The sequence below is a fragment of the Protopterus annectens genome, chromosome 12.part0 (assembly GCF_019279795.1).
Source record: "Protopterus annectens isolate FY-2018-M chromosome 12.part0, PAN1.0, whole genome shotgun sequence".
Classification (NCBI taxonomy): Eukaryota; Metazoa; Chordata; order Ceratodontiformes; family Protopteridae; genus Protopterus; species Protopterus annectens.
Window position 1 is genome coordinate 192,534,268 of NC_056746.1, and position 25,219 is coordinate 192,559,486.

General features: G+C 37.6%; 1 protein-coding gene across 1 annotated transcript in view; it reads right to left on the reverse strand.

Annotated features, from left to right (window-relative positions):
• Window positions 1-25,219, reverse strand: part of ERN2 (endoplasmic reticulum to nucleus signaling 2) — an 886,535-nt gene that overhangs the window by 120,833 nt on the left and 740,483 nt on the right. The window contains exon 18 of the mRNA XM_044089233.1: window positions 18,065-18,212. Coding sequence (XP_043945168.1) covers window positions 18,065-18,212 — 148 coding nt within the window. The remainder of the gene's footprint in view (window positions 1-18,064; window positions 18,213-25,219) is intronic.

Below are 25,219 nucleotides of genomic sequence, written 5' to 3' on the forward strand. Positions count from 1 at the left end.
CCACAACCTTCTGCATCAAAAGCAAGTACACAACCTGTTGTGCTATAGTATTAACTTGGCAAAGCACTAAACTTCTATTCCCTGCAGCTCTCAGTTCCTTGTAAAATCTACTCAATACTCAACTGCATCTCAACTTCGCAGCTCAAGAAAACTGGAAAAAGCCAAAATGTATTGGGGGTCAAAAGCCCAAAAACAGGGACACATTAAACATTGCTTGTATAATCTTGGAAAGTTGCTAGAATAAAATGTTGTGTTGCCACCATATATTTTACTGCCAAGGTCCCTGAGCAAAAAACAGTCAGAGTAACATACCACTACGCCACATCAGCTGCTTTGTAAAAGAGAGGAAGACTGAAACTTAAATGGCTATCATTTAGTGAATTCAGTTCTCACCATAGCTGTCAAAATCTTAGTACAAAACACCTGGACAAACCCAGTAATGAGGGAATACAGCCCTCAAACATATTCAGTGAATTCAGTTCTTGCCATAGCTGTCATCCTTAGCACAAAAACCTGGACGAAGCCAATAATGGGGGAATACAGTCCCAAAAATAGGGACAAATTTAAAATATTCATCTTATAAACTTCGAAAATTGCTAAAAAAAAAAAAAGGTTGTGCTACTATGTATTCTGAAGTACATGAAGTTGGAAATTCAAATGCCGGTCAATTTTACTGCGGACAGAACAAAAACAATTTTCAGCAGAGACGCAGGGATTAAAACTGCAGACACATCTTTGTAAAATGGCAGGGCACCAGAGCAAATCCACACAAACACAGGCAGGAGATGCACACTCCACACAGAAGCCACCCCAACCAAGAATCAAACCAGAAAACCTATAGCTGTGAGGCAACAATACTACCACCGCACCATCAATTATGCAAGGAATTAAACATTCAGAAACCTGAAGTCTGAAATTCAAATGCCTGTCAATTTTACTGCGGACAGAACAAAAACAATTTTCAGCAGAGACGCGGGGATTAATACTGCAGACACGTCTTTGTAAAATGGCAGGGCACCAGAGCAAATCCAGACAAATACAGGGAGGAGATGCAGACAGAAGCCACCCCAACCAAGAATCAAACCAGAAAACCTATAGCTGTGAGGCAACAATACTATCACTGCACCATCAATTATGCAAGGAATTAAACATTCAGAAACCTGAAGTCTGAAATTCAAATGCCTGTCAATTTTAATGCGGACAGAACAAAAACAATTTTCAGCAGAGACGCAGGGATTAAAACTGCAGACACATCTTTGTAAAATGGCAGGGCACCAGAGCAAATCCACACAAACACAGGCAGGAAATGCAGACTCCAAACAGAAGCCACCCCAACCAAGAATCAAACCAGAAAACCTATAGCTGTGAGGCAACAATACTACCACCGCACCATCAATTATGCAAGGAATTAAACATTCATAAACCTGAAGTCTGAAATTCAAATGCCTGTCAATTTTACTGCGGACAGAACAAAACCAATTTTCAGCAGGGATTAAAACTGCAGACACGTCTTTGTAAAATGGCAGGGCACCAGAGCAAATCCACACAAACACATGGAGGAGATGCAGACTCACACAGAAGCCACCCCAACCAAGAATCAAACCAGAAAACCTATAGCTGTGAGGCAACAATACTACCACTGCACCATCAAATATGCAAGGAATTAAACCTTCAGAAACCCTTAAGTCTGAAATTCAAATGCCTGTCAATTTTATTTAACATTTTTAATCAGGACAGTCTGACTTGGAACAAATAAACAATTTTCAGCAGAGGCCCAGGAAGAAATAATGCAGACATGTCTTTGTAACATGGGAGGACACAAAAGCAAACCCACACAAACACAGGGAGAAGATACAGACCCCACAAAGAAGGAACCCCAGCCAAGAATCAAACCCAAGAACCTGCAGCTGTGAGGCAACAATGCTACTACTACACCATCAAATATCAAGCATTGCAACATTTACAAACCACAGATATTATGAGGAACAGATCAGATCGAATATGAGGCAAAAATCTGAAATTTTTTACAAATGGTGGTGGGTAGGGAACTCAAGTCTTTAACACCTGCATACAGGGTACAGGGTTCAAGCCTGAGGCATTCCCTACCACACCACCATAAGCACCTGGGGCATTTTCACACACACACACACACACACACACACACACACACACACACACACACACACACACACACACACACACACACACACACACACACAGACACACACAGCACACACACACACAGACACACACAGACACACACACACACACACACACACACACACACACACACACACACACACACACACACACATAAAGCATAAGCACCAACTCCAGTAAAGCATAAGCACCAACTCCAGTAAAGCATAAGCACCATACACACACAAATAAACATTGTAAATTAAAAGGCACCTTACCTGAATACATCCAGCTAGCTAACGTACATCCTTCCCGCGCAATACTGAAAAGACCCGCGAGATCCTAATGCTCCTTCCCGACGAGATCCCTATGCTCTGTCCCGAGTCCCTGCTGCTGCTCTTGCAGTCCGGACGCGACCCATAATCCTGGCGAGTCTGTGCACTGTAAACGTGCACAGACGTCTCCTTGTGTCCCCCTATGGGGACGGCCGGACTGCCTTGAGCATGCGCATAGACCGACAGTAGTCGGGACTCGGTCTATGCGCATGCGCGAAGTCCGCGAATTTCGAAAAGTAATTTTTTTTTTATTTTTCATTTTTCTTTCATTTTTCTTTCTCTTTTTTATTTTTGAGGGGGCTGCAGTCCGGCAGCCCTATGCCACGAGCCGCCCCTGATTAATGCCCAAAGCCTAAAAAATAAAGTAACGCTCTTCCATGCCTGGCTTAGTCACAACTCTCCTGATATTGCTGCTATCACTGAAACATGGCTAAAACCTCATATTACTGACTCACAATTCCTTCCTCCAGGATTTCATTGTCTCCGGTCTGACCGACCAAATAAAAGAGGTGGTGGCGTAGCTCTACTTTATTCCAACCTCCTGTCCATTACTCCCTACCCTAACCCCATACCGTCTTTCACCAACTCTGAAATTGTTATTGGTTTACTAAATATTAATAATCATAAAAGAATCTGCATCATCTGCCTTTATATTCCCCCTGGTAACAATACCAATACTCTAGAAGACCTCCTCCAATATTAACCTGGAAACCATCATTCTGGGTGATGTAAATATTGACTGGGGAAAAATCAATAACACCAATCCCACAATAGCCATCAACCTATTCAAATATACTCAACTTACTAATTCCATTACTCGACCCAACAAAACCAAACCCCCTGGCACAATACTCGACTGGATCCTAGTATCTCATCCAAACAAAGTTATAAAATCAGGAGTCTTTACTGACCCACTAGGAGACCATTTCCCTGCTTTCGCCATTTGAGCTACTCCCTCATCCCCCCACTCTCACCACTAAATTCATACTCACAACCTATCTAACTTTAGCCCTACTTCCTTCTCTTACTCTCTTAAGCTAACAAACTGCAACCCCCTAAAAATACTACCATTAGACAAAGCCGTTGATTACTTCAATTCCACATTCTTAACTATCCTCAACTCTCAAGCCCCTATTAGAATTAAAAGAGTCAAAACAAAGAACTCCCCCTGGCTCACTAACGAAACTAAAAAGATAATGCTTCAAAGAGATAAAACCTGGAAAGCCCACCTTAAACATAAGGATCCACAAATTTTCCTTAAATATAAACAGTTAAGAAACCTAGTCAAAAAGCAAGTCATTAAAGATAAAAAGTCTTACTATATCAAACTTCAAGAGAACCATGCAAGAAATCCTAAACAATTCTGGAACTCTATTAATTCCCTCATTAGACCAGGTACTAAAAACAACCCCTCTCCTGATACCAGCAAATCAGACCTTGAAATAGCCTCCCTTTTCAATTCATTTTTCACCTGTTCTATCGCTGATCTAACCAAGACTTTCACCAACAATAACTCTCCCCTTCTCCCTGCTCAAGCTTCAGTCCCCATATCCCTTGCCCCCTCTTTCGAACTCAAATCTGTATCCACCAACCTAATAAAGAAACTTCTCCAAAAACTAAAGCCTTGTCCCAATGCCCTTGACAGCATTGCATCCTCCTTCCTTAAAACTTCTTCTGACACTATTGCCATTCCCATCAGCATCCTAATTAATAGGTCTTTACTCGAAGGCTACATACCCAAACTATGGCGCTCTGCCTTCATTCTGCCTCTCCACAAGGGTGGCATAAATTGCTCTGTCTCCAACTTCCGTCCCATAGCCATCCTCTCTCCTTTATCCAAAATTCTTGAAAAATGTATCCACCTACAGCTCTTGCCATTCCTTACCAAACACCAACTTCTCTCTCCTACTCAACATGGCTTCCGCCCTGGACATAGTACAACCAACGCCCTTCTTTCCTTCTTGCACTCTGTCAACTCAGCACGTGACTCTGGTAACATAGTCTCCTCTCTTCTTCTTGACTTATCCAAAGCCTTTGACACCATCTCTCATTCCCACCTTCTAAACCACCTATCTAATCTCAACCTCTGCCAAACAACTCTTTCTTGGTTCTCCAGTTACCCTTCAAACAGGTCCCAAGCTGTGAAATGGGGCCAAGCTACCTCTTCCTTCCTTTCTACACCTACTGGAGTACCCCAAGGCTCCATTCTCGGCCCATTACTATTCAACATCTTTATTAATGACTTCCACAAAGCCATTCCCAACACCAAAATTGTGCAGTATGCAGATGATTCCACTTTAATCTGTTGTGCCTCTAATCTAGCAGAACTAAAAGCCATAACACAGACTGCCTTCTCAACCACTGAATACTGGATGCTCCAAAATCATCTCGCCCTAAATGCAAACAAAACAAAGATCCTCCTTTTCACCCCATCTAAATCATCCTCTCTAAATAAAAACTCATTTTTAATCACCAGCCACAACACCTCCACCATTGAGATTGTCTCTTCCACCAGGCTTCTCGGTGTTATAATTGATGACCAACTAAAATTTAATGACCATATCCAGCTAAACATAAAAAAAACCACACATAAAACTTGGCTTACTATATAGAAACAAGCACTTCCTCTCTCCTCACACTAGACTTACCCTTGCCTCTACCTTCCTTCTTCCCTCCCTTCTGTATGGTGCTCCCCTCCTCACTAATTTATCTTCCACACTTACCTCCAAACTGGAACAATGCTACAACAAAATCTCAAGATTTTCCACAAATGCCAAATCCTCCTCTCATCACTGCACCTCCCTCCTCTCCCTAAACTGGCTTGAACTACCCAATCACCTTGACTTTCTCCAAATCACAACAGCCCACAAATTATTCTTCCACCCCACAAACTGCCCTGCTCTTTCAAACATTCTACAGCCTTATACCCCCCCCTTAGATCACTTAGATCTTCTCACCAAAACCTAATCACCATACAAAAATCTAAATGCCCAGCAGGACAACTGCTCCTATCCTTTACCCTAGCCAAAAAATGGAATGCTCTGCCCTACATACTTAGGTCCTACACCAACCTTAACATCTTCAAAAACCATCTTCATTCTTACTCCGTCAAAACTAGAAATGCAATTGCACTCTCAAGCCCATACCTCTCAAGTTATCCTCCCATTTCTCTCCTGGCTAATCTCATTTTCCTACCTAACCTCCTTAAATTTCTCTACTTAAGATTCTTAATTAGTACATCCTGATTTCAAACCATAAGCCAATATTTCCTCTTGAACTATTGACATTGTTACTTGTTATTCTTTTATTGATAATTATTTGAAATACAATTGCCTCTGAATTTTTTTTTATGTAATTTTCTATGTAATTTCTTTTTGTAAATTTTTTTTATTGTAATTAAACTTCTGGCGCTTTTCTCCCCGGGCCTCCACTGAAAACAGACCCACAAGCCTAGTGGACCTCCCCAGTAATCAAACTGAAATAAATAAATAAATAAATAACCAGGACATAATCACACACATACACCTACCTAACTAAACAAACATAACAACACACACAAACACACTTAACCTACCTATAAGCAGGGGGGCAAGCCATCCTGCACCCCCACACCCCCCGTACTTATATATTCTAACTCCGAGGTCACACTAAACACACAACAAACACCACCACACACACACACACACACACTAAAATACCTACCCATTATCCTCAAACACACAACACTTACCTGAAACCCCAGATAAATCCACAAACCACACCACACGTCATAAACGTGACACCACAATAGCGGCAGATTCGGCATAGTGTAGTTTCGGTTAACTGCACTTTCCACTATTCGGTCTCGCCGTACTGAATTTTGACATTTCAGTGCATCGAGATTGTCTAGTGTATCTATATATATATATATATGTATGTATATATATATATATATATATATATATATATATATATAAAAAATCCTTAAGTGCCACAGTGGTTTAGCGGTTAGCATTGTCACCTCACAGCGGGGGTGTTATGGTGGTGCAGTGGTCGCCTCACAGCAAGAGGTTTTCCTGTTCGATTCTCGACTGTGGAGCCTTCTGTATGCAGTCTGAATGTCCTCCCCGTGGTCATTTGGGTTTCCTCCTGGTGCTCCGGTTTCCTTCCACATTCCAAAGACATGCAGTAGGTGGACTGGACATTTTAAATTGGCCGTAGGTGAGAGTGTGTGCATGTGTGAGCAGTGCAAATGAATTACAGCTGCAGGGCTAGCCACCCGGCAGTCTAAACCTTGGCTCGAGATGATTGTCACTGTGAAGTGACACCCTGACTCCATGTGTAAAAATGGGAAAAGAGGTTGAAGATGGATGGATGGATATATGATCCTTAACTGTGTAGGTCTAAAATATCCCTGTTGGAAGGATCAGCTTATCCCACTTAACTCCTGCACTCTTTCCCTCCCAGATAATTTCCTTCAATTCTTTATTAATTATTGTTCACAACTTCTCCTTGGGTTGATAAAAGTATGCCTGACCCATATATAAGACTACAGGGACTAAAAACATTTTCACCGAGTTTCCAATTTCTTAGTTTTTGTATTACCTTATGTTTAGTCTCTTTCCACATATCCTTAGCTGCCACAACAGAATCCTTTTAATCCAGACTCCTAAGTACTTCATTTTATCATGTCTCCATAAATATGGATATTGCTGAACCAGTGTGTGTGTGTGTGTGTGTGTGTGTGTGTGTGTGTGTGTGTGTGTGTGTGTGTATGTGTGTGTGTGTGTGTGTGTGCATACATAATTTACAGCTATTGCCTTTGTTTTATCTTCATTAATTTTGTATCCCGAAAAGACTTGAAACTGTTTCAAAATGTTCCATAACACTGAAATGTCCTTTTCTGATTTTTATCAGGTATAAAATAATATCATATGCAAATAAAGCCAGCTATTTTTGACTACCATATCAATTATATCCTTGAAATACTGAGTCCCTTACTTTCTTTGCCAATGGTTCTAAATATACTGCAAATAAACAAAGGGGAAAGATTACATCTTTGTCAGGTTCCTCTGCTCAAACACAACTTATCAGAGAGGAACCCAACCACTTTAATTTTTGCCTTGCATCTCTCATATATCCTCCTAAACAACCTTATAATTTTATCAGGGAATGTAAAGGCTTCCATTGCCCTGATCATAAAAATCCCTGCTTACTCTGTCAAAGGCTTTTTCTGCATCAAGATCCACCAACATCAGTGATATTTTCTTACATTTTGCTTTCCTCTGGATCATCATTGTTCTATTAATGTTGTCAAATATTTGCTTCTCCTCCACAAAACCACAATAATCCATATGTATCTATCTATCTATCTATGTATCTATCTATGTATCTCTCTATCTATCTATATCTATTTTGGCATCACCTTTGCCATTCTTGTAGCCAATATAGACTTAAAGACTTTATAATCATGTTTCAGAACTGAAATGGGCCTATATGAAGCTGGATCTGATGGGTTTTTACCATCTTTAGGTATTACAGGTATCACTGCTTTCTTTCCTATTTATAATTATTGATCTGGGATATGGTACTGTATGGGAAATATGATGTTAATTGTGAAAAGGAAATTGAAAATGGGATAAAATGTTATTTATTGTTATTTGGCATTTATTGAAAAGAAATGTAAATAACTGCTTGTGACGCCATGCACTGGCCCAATAATCAAGCAGCTTCAGTCCCGCCACTAGCACCAGTGAGGGATGTGCACATTGGGAGGATTACAAGTACAAACACAGTAAAGTACAATCTCCCTTAAGAGCACACTGAGATCACAGTCAGTCTGGGGCTGGTTTCTCCCTCTTTCTCCAGATCCCCAGTAAGACTCCCTATTGGCACAGCTGTAGAGGTGAGTCCTTAGCCGGGGTTCCAAGCCATGTCCTCCCAGCACCTCTCTCTGTCCAGCCAGTGCTTCATGTCCCTGCCCAAGTACACACACACACACACACACACACACACACACACACACACACACACACTTACTTTGAGATTTGATTTATACACAAACGCATACCTGGGAAAGGCTGGCACAGTTTTACTAGCTATGCCCCCTTCTGCCCAGACTATAAAGTAGTTAGCACTGCCACCAGAACCCCTTATCAGCCACTTTAAGGCCCTTCTCAAAGGGTGACCAATCTTGGCCTCTGTACCCCCCCCCCCACATTCCCATAGAAACTTTAGGGAATCCAAGTTAGCTTTCAAACCCTATTATGTATTTGTGTAATGTTACTATTATACAAATGGTAAGCGTGACTAAGACTTGAAGGCTATTTAGGAGTGGCCCATACAATGTCACCAAATACATATGCAGGTACTATAAGAGCTTAAATATATCTAAACAAACCAGCCACAACTAAAAGGTTTAAATATATTTAATAATAAATAATAAAAGGACAAGACAATACTGAATAACTCAATGCAGTGAGTTCAGAATCACAGGAAATATTTTAAAACAACATTGCAGGACAATCTCAAATAAATACAGAAAACACCTAAAGTAATCTTTACTATATTCCCACCTTTATCTAAAAGAAACTATGCCCTAAATAACTTACTTACAGAACAAGGCAAATGTAGTGCTGATGATGAGGATGTTTCCAGGTCCAAAGACAAATACAAAAAAAATGCACAGACTTTCTCTCTGAGATCGTTCTTAAATTAATAACACACATTATTTCTGTGTTAGCTGGGTGACATCACTATTTGTCACCTCTGCCTTCTGCTCCCAGGCTAACAGAAACTTAAAATTTACCACTTCTGTGTCAAAAATACTTATCTCTCAGAAGTTTGCATAGAAATGGAAGTCATAAAACAGTTAAACACTTTTACATTTGAAACCTGTAATTATTTCTGTTTCCAGACAATAGAAAGAACTTCTAGCTGTAGATGTCCTGCTTTCTTGCTGAGATAAACACAACCGTAAAACTCTTCAATTATTTTCTCAGAGTTTGTAAGCTAACTCTGTATGTTCCAGCTACTACTATTAAAACACATTTGCACAGGTATATAATGTACATCCATTTCTGTTCTTTCCAAGTATGGTACACTGTGGTTACATTCTTGAAGCTCAGTACACATCATACAGTTCAACACACCCTTCTGCACCAGTAGTTTAATATCCATATAACATATAGTTCTCTTACCTTTGTAAGACAAGCCTATGGATCATATTAATGTTCACAAATGACATATGATTATTTACAAAATTCCAGATAGCTGGGCTGGCAGTGTCGCATGTCTGTATAAACCATATTAATATTTTCAAGTGACATAATTATTTACAAAATTCCAGCTATCTGGGCTGGCTGCATTTCGGTTTGTCACACTGCTGTATAACAAAAGAAAAGATGAGAAAGTAATATGGGATATTAAAAATGGTTATGGTGGAAAGGATGGGATGAAATAGTTATTGAACGTATTTAGGAAAACAAATATACAAAGTGTTTTTAAGATGTATAACGTTTGATATAAGGTGTTAATAAGACAAATGTGTAAATAACAAAATAAAGAAGGAAAAGTGTTACTATAATAAATAAACCTCTACTCTTTTATATAAGTGCCCTGGGATCTTTTACATCCACCTGAGCTATCACCAACTCAGGCAAATGGGGCCACAGTTTAATGTCTCATCCAAAGAACAGCACACCAAGGACTGCAGCAACACCCCTATGCTGCAGTGCTCTGTAACCATTGGAAACATTAAACTAATCACTTACTGTAGGAATACCACAGTTTAATGTCTCATCCAAAGAACAGCACACCAAGGACTGCAGCAACACCCCTATGCTGCAGTGCTCTGTCACCATTGGAAACATTAAACTAATCACTTACTGTAGGAATACAACTTGCAGGCCTCTACTCCAAAGGCAAGTGCACCATCTGTTGATCTTCTGACACTGCTAATTAAATTGGCAATATTAAAAATAGTGCTGTGTCTGCTATAGCCAACATCCCTCAGTGCTTGCCAAAACTTGTGGATTGAGACCATCCTTCAGGGCTAAAAATATTGTCCATTAATAGTGGATGTGTCATGAAAAAGGCACACATTACAGCTTCTGGTTCACACCTTCAGCAACCTTATATTTAACCATTACTGAAACCAAATTAAAGTAGACTTTCTCTTTGCTCTATGACCCACTAACAAACAAATAACATTTTAGAAAGGACTGACAAAGACAGTGAACTACAGGTACTGAATGGGTGACCTCTAAAATCAATCTTGGTTGGTACTAAACTACCTGTAGTCTTGGCCTCTGTACCCCACCACTCATTCCCTTAGAAACTTTAGGGAATCCTAGTTAGCTTTCAAACCTTATTATGTATTTAGATTTGGTTTTAAGTTAGGCGAGCTAGTCGTTTTACCCTTGTCAAACATGATCAAGGATGAGTACACCAACAGTCTTGCTGTACTATTTAACATCATTACATGATCAGTGCAGTACTTTTACGTAATGTAACAAAAATCACACTTAAATCATACATGAGTGAAATATGAGTACTGCATACAGTTTCAAAATTGCTGCAACACTTCTCACGTGAATTTCATTATCAACAGAGGCAATACACTCAGTGTATGAATGTTTCAAAATGTGTTTAAATTTTTAACAGCTAAAACTATTTTTTACATGGAGACAATACTTACAACACTATCAAATCCTATTCTGTAAACTACGGAGATTAGAAATCAAAATATCTCCGCATTGTATCCCTCAGATGTGCTAGTCACTGAATTGCCTAAACAATGGCCACTTGTACGATGATATGATAATAAAATGGTTGCAATTACTGTTTTGTTGTTGTTTGCTTGAACATTATGGGTCATACATATCTGCATGCTGTAAGGCACAAGGAGGTTTGTATGGTGAAGATATTACTGTACACATTACAGAGTTGTAAGGTTGTAAGGCATGAGCCAGAACAGGGGGTGCCTTAGAATCCCTGGGTGTGTGCAGTAATTGCAGTACCATATGCACCCCAAGTGACAAAGCACTTACAAAATACTGTATGCTATGTAGTGTCTATTAATGTAAAATATTTACTTTCATCATTTTAATTAACTGATAAATGTACAGGATAATAACTTTTTGATGCTGGAAGAGTATAAGATCACAATTAAGAATAAAGTAAAATATTAAAGGAATGCATTAATGCTCCCCCACATCCCATATTTTTTCTTAGGTTAGTTTAGTTGATGGTATGTTTATTGCCTTTATTTAATGGGGTTTCTATAGTAATGTTTGTGTATGTTTTATTTCCAATTTAGTATTCATTTGAATTCACGCAGTCTTATTGTTACATACTGTGTCTTCAGACTAACCTTTTAGGTCACACAATGCCTGGCTGAGTCATTTTACTGAGTGTGTATGTGTGCATAATTCGATACCTGGCAGAGTTGTTTTACTGTGTGTGTATGTGTGTGTAATTTGACTCCTCGTTTAGAGCGGCTGTTTTCTGTTGCTCTAGGGACAGTTTTCTCCATTCCAACATGGATTAAGATTTTTGTCCATCCCCCCACGGCACTGAAACTGCTCTTCTGTCTTTCCTCAAAATCATTTACAAACACAGAAAAAATTACCTTTCTTTATCAGTCTTGCTTGGCTTTTGAAAATTTTTTGATATAATCTTGCTCCAAATCACTCTTGCCAACTTTTATTCCCTTGGTTTCTCCCCCTCAGCCCTAAAACAATTTAAAACCTACCTCATTAATAGGAGCCAAAGTATAAAACTATATCAATCCATATTTATCTTTCTTCCCATATCAGTTGGAGTTCCTCAAGGCTTAGTTGTCAGCACCCTACTTTTCAGCATACTCATTAACAACCTTCCCCTTGCCTCTAGTAACTCAGCTCTTATCCACTACGCTGACCTCACCCAACTTTCCTTTACCTTCACCGAAGCCTGGTTCAAACAATCCAACTTTGTAGTAAACCATAAAAAAACTAAGCTAATGCTATTCACCACCAAGTCAAACTTTGACATAAAAACTAACTTCACCCTTCTTTTCTCTAATGGTACTGCTGTTGAATGTTTCCTTACAAGAATCTAAACTATAACCTCCATGTCCAACAATATGGACTGCTGTACTGGACAAAATTCTTCCTAACAGACTGTGCTCTCAAACTCGAAGCGACTGCCTACTTACTTCCAATAGTCTAATATGCTGCTCCCATCTTCACAAATTTGCATTTAACCCAGCATACAAAATGTAAGTAATGCTACCATAAAACAGCTAAATTTACTACCAATGTAAACAACAGCACCCACCACTACACTGCCATAAAACAACTCAGTTGTCTTGAATACTCAAATTATTTCAACTACTGCCAATTCAAAATTGTACACAAAAGTTTACACATCCCAGACAGGCACCCATCCCTTAAGAATTTTCTTCACTGGTACACTCCAAATGGCATATTCCCAATAGGCAACTTTGCTCCTCTAATAAATTCTTAACATATATCACTCCCTCCTATAACTCCCACTGTCGCTCCCTTTGCTGAAGTTATGCTGCTAAAATCGGGAAATCCCTACCAACCTCCAGCTGACAGATCAACAAACCTAACCACAAGATGTCCTCACTAAAATCATACTTCAAGAATACCTGGATCTATCACTGCACTTCATCCCCTACATAAATCTCATTTATCTTTGACAGAATGCACTCCATCTAAACTTTTTCCATACAGAAACATATGACCTTGCTTTTTAGATGCAACTACTATGCCCTTAGTTAATCATCTCTGAGCTCCTCTCACTGCACTATATCCATTACTTAACCTCATCTCAATGCATTCTCTTTTACAAACTTCATCCCTCAAAAATAAACTGTTTTTGTTTCCTGTAAGTGATATGCTCTACTGCAATGTGAAATGCTCATTAGAATGCTTCCAGAATGCAAAATGCTCTACCACCATTTGCAGTGTGTATACATTACGTCACTTGCTAATTCATGTCTACTATAATTGCTATTATAATATCACCTACTACTGGACAGTATTCCCTTATGTTGCTTACCTTATGAACAAGCAATATACAATGTTATATCATGTCTAAGTAGTTTATACGGTTCAAATGTATACTGTATAGTTGTAAGTATATTTATTCAACTGTATACTAACTGTTACTTTTTTACAGCTTTCCCCCAACCGTCCTCCAAAGAAAAGGGGTATTCAATCCATTCTGAGTGTCCCCGTAAACAAAGGAAAATAAATAATTATATTGACTTCATTTTGAAGATGCTAAAGCATATATTTAACCTTGCATTTCACTTAGCAGTGCCCAGTGTATGAAAAAATGATATAGTTGTCCTCGTTTCTAAATCTCTAAATCCTATCAAACAGAGAGATTACAGGCCAGTGCCTCTCTTGTTTACCCTTCCCCCCTTCAGAAATGTTAGAAAGGGCTCAAGTCAACTAGTTACAGAAATGTATAAATCAATCTCTTCAAGCCAAATAAAGTTACACAGAAATAAATGGTCCAAGTAAGCGACTGTGTGTCTATTCAAACCATAGATGCAGGGAAAGACTGAAAGTAAATGACAGGCGTCTCTTCAGACCAAACAAATATCCAAGAACAACGGAACAACTTTTATAAAATTCCTTCTGTAAAAGTAGATTTATTGACAAACAGGTGAGCGCTTTCGCTAAAATAGCTTTTTCAAACCATTACTAACACATTAGACAAAAAGCTCCTTATATACAAAATCACAGCTTCATTAAAAATAACATCATCATCAATAAACAAATCACAATGGCATTGAATCAATGTAAGGAATAGATGTAAGGGCATATTAATAAAAGCATAATAATAAATAAATAAAAAACTATTGGTTAGTAGCAATAACGAGTAATATATTCATTTTAAATATAAAAAATATATATATAGTACATAGCAATATGAGAATTTATGCACACATAAATAACAGGTATATCTAAGTAATAAATATGCTGGAATAAAAAATCATTTATAATGATATCGCCTATTGCTAAGTGCTGGTTTTAAAGGTACTTTATCATTGAGTCCTGGTGGAATATGAGCTTGTAGTTTGATAATCCAATTAACTTAATTTCTTTCTGTATAATTTGTAATGTTTCCTCCTCTGAGAGTAGGGGTATTAACATAAATAACTAAAAAATTAAAAGTATGTGTGACATCTGTGTCTAGGACGTGTTTAGAAAGAGCATTAACAGTTGAATGAACGCGAATCTGATACAAATGCTCTCAAATCCTGTCCCTAAACCTTTGGTCGGTTTTACCCACATAAAAGGAGGGACAGGAAGAACACAGAGCTAAATATACAACATGTTCAGAATTGCAAGTAGCATTGACATTAAATGTAAACAATCTAGAAGTATGTGGATGTATAAACATATTTGAAGAAAGTATATATGAACAATAATTGCAACTATGACAAGGAACAGTACCAGAAAAGACTATCCTCACAGTATGGACTTGTATTATTATAACACAGAAGTCTATGCAGATTCTTTTTGTTTTTAAATAAAAATTGTGGCTGTTCACCTACTATTCTCTTGATATTATGGTTGACTGTAAGGACATTCCAATGTTTACTTAACATATTCCTGATTTGGTGGAAATCATTAGTATAGTATAGAGATATTTTCTGCAATGGCATATTAAATGTCTTATCATTGCCTGTTTTATAAATTTCCATCCCTTGATCAGAAAAATATGGAAATGCTCTGTTCATTCTCAAATTCTCAGTACGTTGGAAGCCTAAATTAATTTCCTCTACTCTATAGTTCCTGGATTTTAATCTGTCTTGTAAACTCACTAATTCTGAATTAAAATTAGATTGTAGAGGATTTAGTCTAGAGGCCCGGATTGCGTGGCCCTTAATAATATTAGTAAAAATATGCCTTGGATGCATACTCTGTCTATGTAATAGAGAATTTTTAAAGCAGGGTTTCCTGTGTACGCCTGTGTTAAGTTGTCCATTGCTGAGACGTTCTATATGAACGTCTAAAAAAGCTATACTTGAAGGTGAGGAAGTTACAGTAAATTTTAAAAAATGTGTAAATGAGTTAATTTGAACAAAAAATATATCCAATTCTTGTTTGGTACCAGTCCAAATAAAAAATAAATCATCCACAAAACGTCTGTAAAATAAAATGAACTTCTCAAAACATAATGATGGTAGTAATTTATGTTTTTCCCACGAGACCATCACTAGGTTGGCGTAGCTATTGGCACAAGAAGTGCCCATAGCTACGCCATCCTTTTGTAGATATATTCTGTCATCAAAAATAAAAATATTATTTTCTAGTATGGTTTCAAATAACAAACCTATTAGATCTATTTTAGAGGGTAAAAAATCTGTATTCTGTATTAAATATTGCTGTACATACTCTATCCCTAAATTATTCGGAATGTTGGTAAATAGGGACTTGACATCCATTGTGACTAGTAAATATGTAGGATTATTTGGAAGGACCTTAGTTTCTTTATATAGATCTAATAAAAATTGTTTGGAGTCTCTAAGAATCAGGGGCTTAGTATCTACCACCGGTCTCAATAACTTTTCAACATAAACTGAGATGTGTTCTGTAACTCAACCTCTTCCTGCTATGATGGGCCTCATAGGTGGGTTGAATGGATTCTTGTGGACTTTGGGTAGTCCTTGTATAGTCGGTAGTAAAGGATACTCTACCCACAGAAATTAGTACATCTCACTTGTGATTAAACTACTACATTTCAGATCTTCTACGGTCCTATAGACACTGCCAATTTGTTCTTGAACTACTTGCACATTAATAGGAGTATAAAACATGCTGTCACTTAACATTTCTTGCATACGGTGTACATAATCTATCCTATCTAATATCACCACAGGGCCTCCTTTGTCTGCTGGTCTAATTGAGATATTATGATCACCTTTAAGGTTGCTTAAGGCCTTTTTCTGTTTTAATGTTAAGTTGCCTTTCTTGGAATTTGATGGAGAAGATAAATAAAAGGAATACACATCATCTTCTACCATCTTACAAAAAGCATCTACAAGTGGGTGAAAATTAGGTACAAAAAGGCTAGGTTTATGTAATTCCTTTTGATGTGTATTAAGAGAATCAATATTATACATCATTTTAAGTTGGAAATTACGTGCAAATTACGTGAAATTACGAACTATGGGCGCAGCCCCCCACTTCATTTCATATGATATTGTTAAGTTTTGATATAATATTGCTTAGTAAAAGAAAAGTAAGTGGGGGGGCTTCGCCCCCCCACACCCCCCATTGTGGGGGGCTGTGCCCCCCCCAATTATATATTCTAACTCCAGGGTCGCACTACAGTGGGGAAGGGGGCATATTCCATTTTCTTGCTAATAATACTTGTCAGTCAAATGAACTGTCAGTGAAATGAAGTATCAGTGAAATGAAATTTCAGTCATTTGGTCTCAGTCAAACGGGAGTCAGTGAATTGGAAGTTAGGTGAAATGAAGTAGACCCATATATATATATATATAATATATATATATATATATATATATATATATATATATATATATACACACACACACACACACACACACACATGTGTTTTACTGAATGTTTACTCCACTGAAGGCTTTTAAGCCAAGGCGCTAGAGTTTTTATTGTATTAAAGTATTCGTTTGGATCTATGGCTGTGGTTTTTCGTTCATCATTTGATAACTCTGCACTGCACACTTTACTCCACCACAGTTTTACTTGGTTTACATGTACCAATAGCTCTGTCTGGCTAAGTTATATTACTTAATGACACAAAACTACTAAGTAATAAAGATAACACTAAAACACTTTTCTGTCCCCTTAGATGTTTCAATACATACTGCAGTACAGTATTACATAACATAGCTGTAATGGCAAAAAATGCAAGCTATCTAGCCTGCATTACTTGTGCAACTAGTTACCCATGTTATGTTCCTTTTCTCAGCTCACCACCCATACCAAGACTTCTTGAAGAACAGTAGCCTTGCAACTCAGTACCTGGACAGGCAACATGGTCAGCTTATCCAACATTCTCTTCATGAAAAAGTGCTTTCTAATGTCTAGGCTGAAAATTATACCCATAATCTGGTAGGCATGCTCTCTTCTCCCATATACGTTTCTCCTCTTGAGTTGTATACCATGACATTGCAACCCCTCAATTGTTTTGGTAATGGTGACCATATCATGACTCCCCTCGGCTGAGTATTTTTGCAGCTGTATCAGCTTATGAAAACAAGGGCTGCTTTAGAGCACCACTAGGAGGTCGACATGTTCTTCTGTCAACCTCCCATGAAAAGCAGTTCACACACAAATATCCAAATTTTATCACAAGCGTTCTGTGATTCCTCAGATATTCATTCTTGCCTTCTCAACCACAGCAGCTGCCCTTTCACCCTCACACACACTGTCTACATTTTGAGTTGATTAATATCACCAGCATGGCTTTTTTTCAATCTGTGAAATTTCATGAGCTGGACAGCTTCTTTACAACCATTGTCTGTCTATATTGTTGCAGAAAAAAGTTCTTTCCCTGCACTCTAAAATAGGGCAGTAAAAATTACATTAACTTACCATTAATGTCACTTATAAAGTGCTCCAACTTGTACACATTAGTCAAAATATTGGCTTGTCTCCTTAAATTGTCACCAAATGGATGCTGTCCCTTAGACATTACATAGTAAAATACACACCCTGCTGAGAAAATATCCACTGCGTAAGTCTGAAAAAGATAAAATACATTGCATTTTATATTAATATTTTAAATTTTATTGTATGCTTAGTAATTATGTACAACAGCAAAACTCAATATGTTTATCTAACAATGTTTTAAGTCATAAAACAAGCTCGGTCCCAAAAGCACCCTTCTCTCAAAAAAAAAAAAAAAAAACACTGCACCTCAGATTTTTAAAATTGTAGTAATAAGGCTGCAAACAGATATTTGTCTAAAATTAGCGTTTTATGCAAAGCCACACTACTTCCACTTCATGAGGGGACTAGCACCCCCACAACCCTGCTGCTTACTGTAATTAACTCAGGGGTCACCATTATTTACATACATGGTAAATGGACTTTTTTGTTTTGTTTTATGTTTTGCATAGTAAATAAATAAATACACAGATAAATAAACAGGTAGGCAAAGCAAGCTCTTCCTCATTTTCAGCACATTTGCAGAACACCATTTTCACAAAATTGTTGTAGTTTGCCTGACTTGATCATGTGTGTTTCCAAAGAAGAAATGACTTCCCATCTTTCTTAGTTCATTTTCTTACTTTTTAACTAAACCTGTCACTGTCGATGAGACATTTGATGGAACCTCTGACAGATCCAATGCCTTCAGTGATTACCAATGGAATGACTTACATCCATTATCCTTAAGTGCTTTTGTTTTACAACTCATTGTTGCAGCATGTACACTGGGAAATATGTAAGAACTATCAATGTTTGCAGGTAAGTGGGTAAAATAAAAAAAAAGTAAACAGTGTTATAACTAGGATCCAGGCATTGCTGCTATTTTTGGTGACTCAGCTCAAGCAGATTTTTTTTTTCAATCAGTCACCAGTGTGCCTTACTTGAGTAGTAGCCGGTGGTTATAATGCAGTACAGACAAAAAAAACAAACAAAAAAAAAAAACTGCACAACCACTGATAACCTGGTGAAAAAACTAGAAATGCTTATGCAAGCCCTACACCAGTATGGAAACATACTGACACTATACAGTGCTGAGAGGGATACACTGCATATTAACTGTTTTGCCAGTTCTATCAGGTACTATACTCTTCTGGATTTTATGTGATCAGGGCTTCACATAATGGTTAAGGTGTTTAACATGAGGCACAGGGTTTGATTTTCACCTTTGGGAAGAATGGCAAGGCTTCAAAAGGCCCAGGGGTCATTAGCCTAGTAATTACCTATAAACATATGAACATACAGCACATCTGCACTGCTGCCCATATACATTAACAGTGTGTTCAATGCCATGCTGTGGTCAACAGGTGTCTATATTTATGTCATTCATTTTTCATGAATTTTTGCTTACAGTAATAGACCGTGGCTGTATCCTGTCTCTCACAGGCACTGTGTTCAGTGATAAAACTACATCATAAAGAGCTAGATGCATTAGCGATGGCTCAAACCACATATAACTGAGAGGGCTCTCAAATATGCTTTTCTGAAAGTGTAGTACTTTGCTAGAGAACAATTACAAATCATATTTTTCTATCAAAATAAAGAAAAAGACAAATTAAGCAGTGAAGAGTGATATTTTAGCTGCACTGTTTACAAGACAATTTCAGCACTTGTCAAAATTTTGTTTGTAATCATAGCAATATGCCAGTTCAAGTATTATATTACATTCTATGTATGCAGCCCTAACCAATAACAAATGCACTTCCTACTTGACATGCATCATTCAAAAATACTTCACTATGTCAACAAATAAACAAGGAAGCCTTATCTCACAGACTTGTGACATAGCCGACGAATAACCTGTCAGATTTACCTTTCAGAAACCCCAGCCTGCTCCAAGCCACGGTGACTCCTCTGATGGCTTACAGTTCAAATGAGAATTGCATGGAGTCTGACTGACTGGACTTACTGCTTTATTTTTGGTAAAAGGAAGACAAACATGTTATCATGCTTCAATATTTTTGTCAGGGAGTTTCCCTGATGCAATCTGTTTTACTGCACCTATCCGTCCATTTTCAATAAATGATTTATCCAATTCAGGGTCACAGAGAGCAGCAGACTACCCAGCAAAAAAAGAGTACATGGTAGGAATCTATTCTGGATGGCACACAGAGGTAATGTGATACCTTCTATTGGACACACACGTTTTATAACTGCTCAGATTTTTTAGATTAACAGGAGCCTTATCATCAGGAGCAAATGTACACATATGCGCACATACACAGACAGACAGACACACTTAGGAGCAATTTGAGAACTCCTAGTTCACCTACGCATATCTTTTGTGATATGGGTGGAAATGACAACCTACTGGGACACATGGACAAAGTAAACGCATTCAAACTCTGTAAAGAAAACACGCCACCCAGCAACCAAACTGAAGAACCAAGAACTTTTTTCCGCATCAGTAACTGCTGTACCACTATGCTACTGCCCTCACTGTGCACTAACATTGTTGAGATCCTCTTTAAAAATCCTTATTTCTTCAGTAAAACAGTGTTGTTAAACATTTTATTGTCTGTACTGCAAGTTCTTTAGACATCAACCTAAAATTGATTACACCCAAAAACAGATGCCATTTATAAAACATGGAGTTGTCAAGTCTGACTGCATTTTTCTTGGAACACAGAGGTGATGTGATACCCTTCATTGAACCAACATACATTTTACTTACTTGGGCTTATGGGCTAAAAGGGGTCCTTTTCCTATTTATTTCTTCAATTTAACTCCTGATGAAGGGCTCCTGTTAGTCCGAAAGTCTAAGTTACTGTAAAATGCATGCTGTGGCAATAAAATACATCACATTGCCTCTGTTTTTAAGTGTTTTCTTTTACTGGATCAGCACAACATTTCTCCCTCTGTTCCTACAGGTTTATTGGTTCTAGTATAAATATTTTCCTTGAACTCTAATCTTTTCTGGTAGATTAACTAATGGATCAGAATTTGAAATATTCTACCTTACGAGTGTCTTGTGTTTTCTTACAAATGTGCAGCTGCTGTCACTTGTCTCTCTCCTTACAATATTATTGTTTAAGGTATATGGGTTTCATGAATAAACAGAAAGAGTAGTTGGTGTATCATTAATTGTTTCACAAGTATTTCTCTCCTAATTTCAAGTCACATTGCAATACCTGCCTTGTGTTTCTTGCTTCTTGTTCTGGCCTGCAGACTGGAATTCTGCCATAACAGAGTAACCGACGGTCACTACACCAGCTGAGGTATAACACCACTACATACATGATACAAGAAATCTAACTGGTATTTCCTTGAAGCTGTACTCACAAGTGCAAAGACCCACCCAGTCTCATATTTCATAAAAATATACTACACCTCTTATTTTATTAGAATAAAGAATATATACTTTCGATAATACTTACTATACACTGGATACATTAATTTGTTCAATTACTAACATTACTCTAAATCCACTAAATCCTGAGACAAGCTCATACAATAGACCAAACCAAAATACACGCAAGGTGGACCTAGTGCACAGTTCAAACCAAAAGTCACGAATAACCCAAAAACGAACCAGCACAAAGGAGAAAAGTGCCTAAATGTTCTTTATTAGTGGCAAATTACATTCCATATATTGCAAACCGGTTTCGGCTGTATTTTTAGCCTTTTTCAGTGCAAAACAAAAAATAGTATTAACAGCACATCCTGGTAATTGCTTTTATATCCCATCATTTAAAGGTGTATATACACCAAAAAACATGTATACACCTGTTTGAAAATCAAATGATGTAGATATAAACTTGTCTTTATCTAAAGAGAATACAGTCAGTTTTGACTAATATACAAATGCATGAAATCATAAGCTGACAAAAACTATTTTATTTAATTTAAGCCAGGTTTAAATAAAGCTCCTAACCTGGCGATCCATGAGGATTCCATATTATTTAATCTGTCATGCCAGCCTGCTTTAAGGTTTCTATGCATATCAATTTTGTCAATAATAGTAAATTTAAATTGTGCAGTTTGGTGAGTCATGGTGTGTTTATATAAAGCATTAGAAATTTTATGATTTCTAATGGCGCTGAGATGTTCACTTATCCTGTGTCTCAGTGGTCTTGAGGGTTGGGAGGGTGGCCTAATGGTTAAGGTGTTTGCCAAAGGGCAGTTAGCTTAGTACTAACCTATGAACCTATGAACCTATAAAAGGAGGAACATGTACAAGTGGCCAGATAAATCACCCAATCCGTGCTACAGTTACCAAAAATTCTTATCTGGTATACCTTAAAGGTATTGCCACTAGAAAATTCTTTGGTCTTGAAAATGCATCTGCAAGCACTACAATGACCACATGGAAAACATCCTACCAAAGGATCACCAAATAGAGTTATCTGAATAGATATGGGTGGCTTGTATCTTTTGTAATGTGTAAAGTGAGACTGAATGGTTCTACCCCTATGGTATAAAAAAACACATCTGTCAGGTAATATCTCATTCAAATGTTCATGAGCCCTCAGAATATCCCAATGATTATTGATAATGTCCCTAAACAAGGGTGTATTGTTACCAAATGTAGTGACAAACCTGATGGGTTGAGATGTTGTTGCTTTAGGTTCATCATGTGAATGTTTGTATTGTAATAGTGTAGATCGGGGCACATCTTTGATCTGATTAATAGTTTGGGTAATACAATGTTTCTGATACCCTCTGCTTCTGAGCTAGTTGGACAGGTCCTGTTCACATGCTAGATGGGATTCTTGAGACGAACATATACGTTTCATATGTAAGAATTGAGATTTAGGGATGTTGTTAATGATGTGGCGGAGATGATAACTGGATGCATGTAAAAGTGTATTGTATTGTGGAAATTTCCTATGTACACGGGTCGCCAATGTATGGTCAGCCTGTTGAGAGACTATCACATCCAAAAAGACAATTTCTTGATATTGTATATTTAACGTAAACTGAATATCCCATGGGTTGTTATTCAAATATTTTACAAAATCATGAACTCGTATGCTATCACCCCGCCAGACCATCCAACAATCATCTAAGTATCTTCTCCAGATATCTAATTGTTCCATATAGGAATTGTGGTAAGAATCATACATGAATTGTTGTTCAAAGAATCCCATAAACAAATCTGTGTATATGGGAGCAAAGGATGCTCCCATTGCAGTGCCTCTAACTTGCCAATAGGCTTGTCCTTCAAAATAGAAGATGTTCTTAGTTAACACATATTGTGTCAGTCTGATTAGAAAATTGTTAAACCCCATAGTGTATAATTGGGATCTGTCTAACCAATATGTAATTGCTGATATACCTGCATCATGTGGGATGCTGGTATAAAGGGAAGAGACATCCAATGTACATAGCCACCAATCTGATTCCAGTTGTGTGTCCTGAACAATGTTCAAAAATTCTGTGGCATCTTGTAACCTCGATCTCACCATGGGTAATAATGGCTTTAGGTAATATGTAAGAAAGGCCGATAAAGGTTCTGTAAGAGAACCTCTACCAGAAACAATCGGCCTACAGGGGGATGTGTAGGATGTTTATGGATTTTAGGAAGCAAGTATAGGTATTGAGCAATAGGTTCAGACACTTTAAGTTGTTTACATGTCTGTTTGTCAATAACCTCCTCCTGTGTGGCTAAATCCAAAAAAGAATCAATGTGTGTTTTGAAGTTAGGTGTTGGATCAAGGACCATATTTATATAAAATCGGGCATCAGACAATTGTTTTTGGGCTTCCTCTTAGTACATGGACCAATCCATAATTACAATGCCTTCTCCCTTGTCAGCTGGTGTAATCACTATGTCATGATTGGAACGAAGTTCCTGTAGCGCTTGTTGTTCCTCCAAGGTTAAATTGTGTCTAATAGGTTGGTAGCCTAAAGAAAAATGTAGATCTTTGATGACACATTCCTTGAATATGGCTACATGCTTGTCCATTGGAGATTGAAAATCGGATTTGCCAAATTTGAACCCAGTGGATCTTTGAGAGCTGTCACAATCTGAAAAGAATATTTTGAGGTTAATCAATCTACAAAAATTATTTATTTCATTGACCAATATGTGTTCAGGGACAAATGAAGTTGGTACAAAATGTAAACCCTTGTTCAGCAATTTATTATGGACAGATGACAATTCAAATGAAGATATATTGTGCACATTTAATAAACAGTCATAATCTGTGGCCGAAGATGTATCATCTTCCGAAGTGCCACTTGTAGTTTGGGTATTTTTTCTTAGAATAGACCTAGGTCTTTTCCTCCTGTTGCTAGTTTTGTTGTTGGAATTTAAAAAATCTAACACTTTTCTGAGTGACAAATGGTTTCCCCTTTTCGTAATCAGCCATATCCCGCTGAAATTTATATGTTTTCTTTTTAATTAGTTGCTGTTCCAGTACTGCTAAATCTTTAGCCAAATTTGTTAAATTGTTATTATAAAAATCCTCCAACTCAAAAATTTGAGCCTCAAGACAATTATTGTGAATCTCAACAATCTGTGATTCAATTATACGCTCATAATAAGAGATCAAAGTATTAACAAATAGCATAGAAGCTTGATGTTGGGTGTCTGCCCAATCTTTGGAAAGTTGTGAATCGATCAAACCCACTAGGGGTTGAATGCGAATCCTTAACCCCCGGGGTGTAATATTTCTTAATTTATATGCCTTGAATAGCTTCAAATGCCAGATATTGGCTCTTAATGTTTTCATATTTCTGGTTATTTTTTGAAACAATATGCCACAACAATATTTGGCATCTCCCTTACTAGTGTTAGGATCACTGGGACCAGATGAATTAAGCCCAAAGGCTTCCAGATTTGTCTTTATCTGCCGATAACCCTTACAAGTGCTATTTAACAAATTTGGCTAAAGATTTAGCAATACTGTAACAGCAACTAATTAAAAAGAAAACATATAAATTTCAGCGGGATATTGCTGATTACGAAAAGGGGAAACCATTTGTCACTCAGAAAAGTGTTTTTTAATTCCAACAACAAAACTAGCAACAGGAGGAAAAGACCTAGGTCTATTCTAAGAAAAAATACCCAAACTACAAGTGGCACTTCGGAAGATG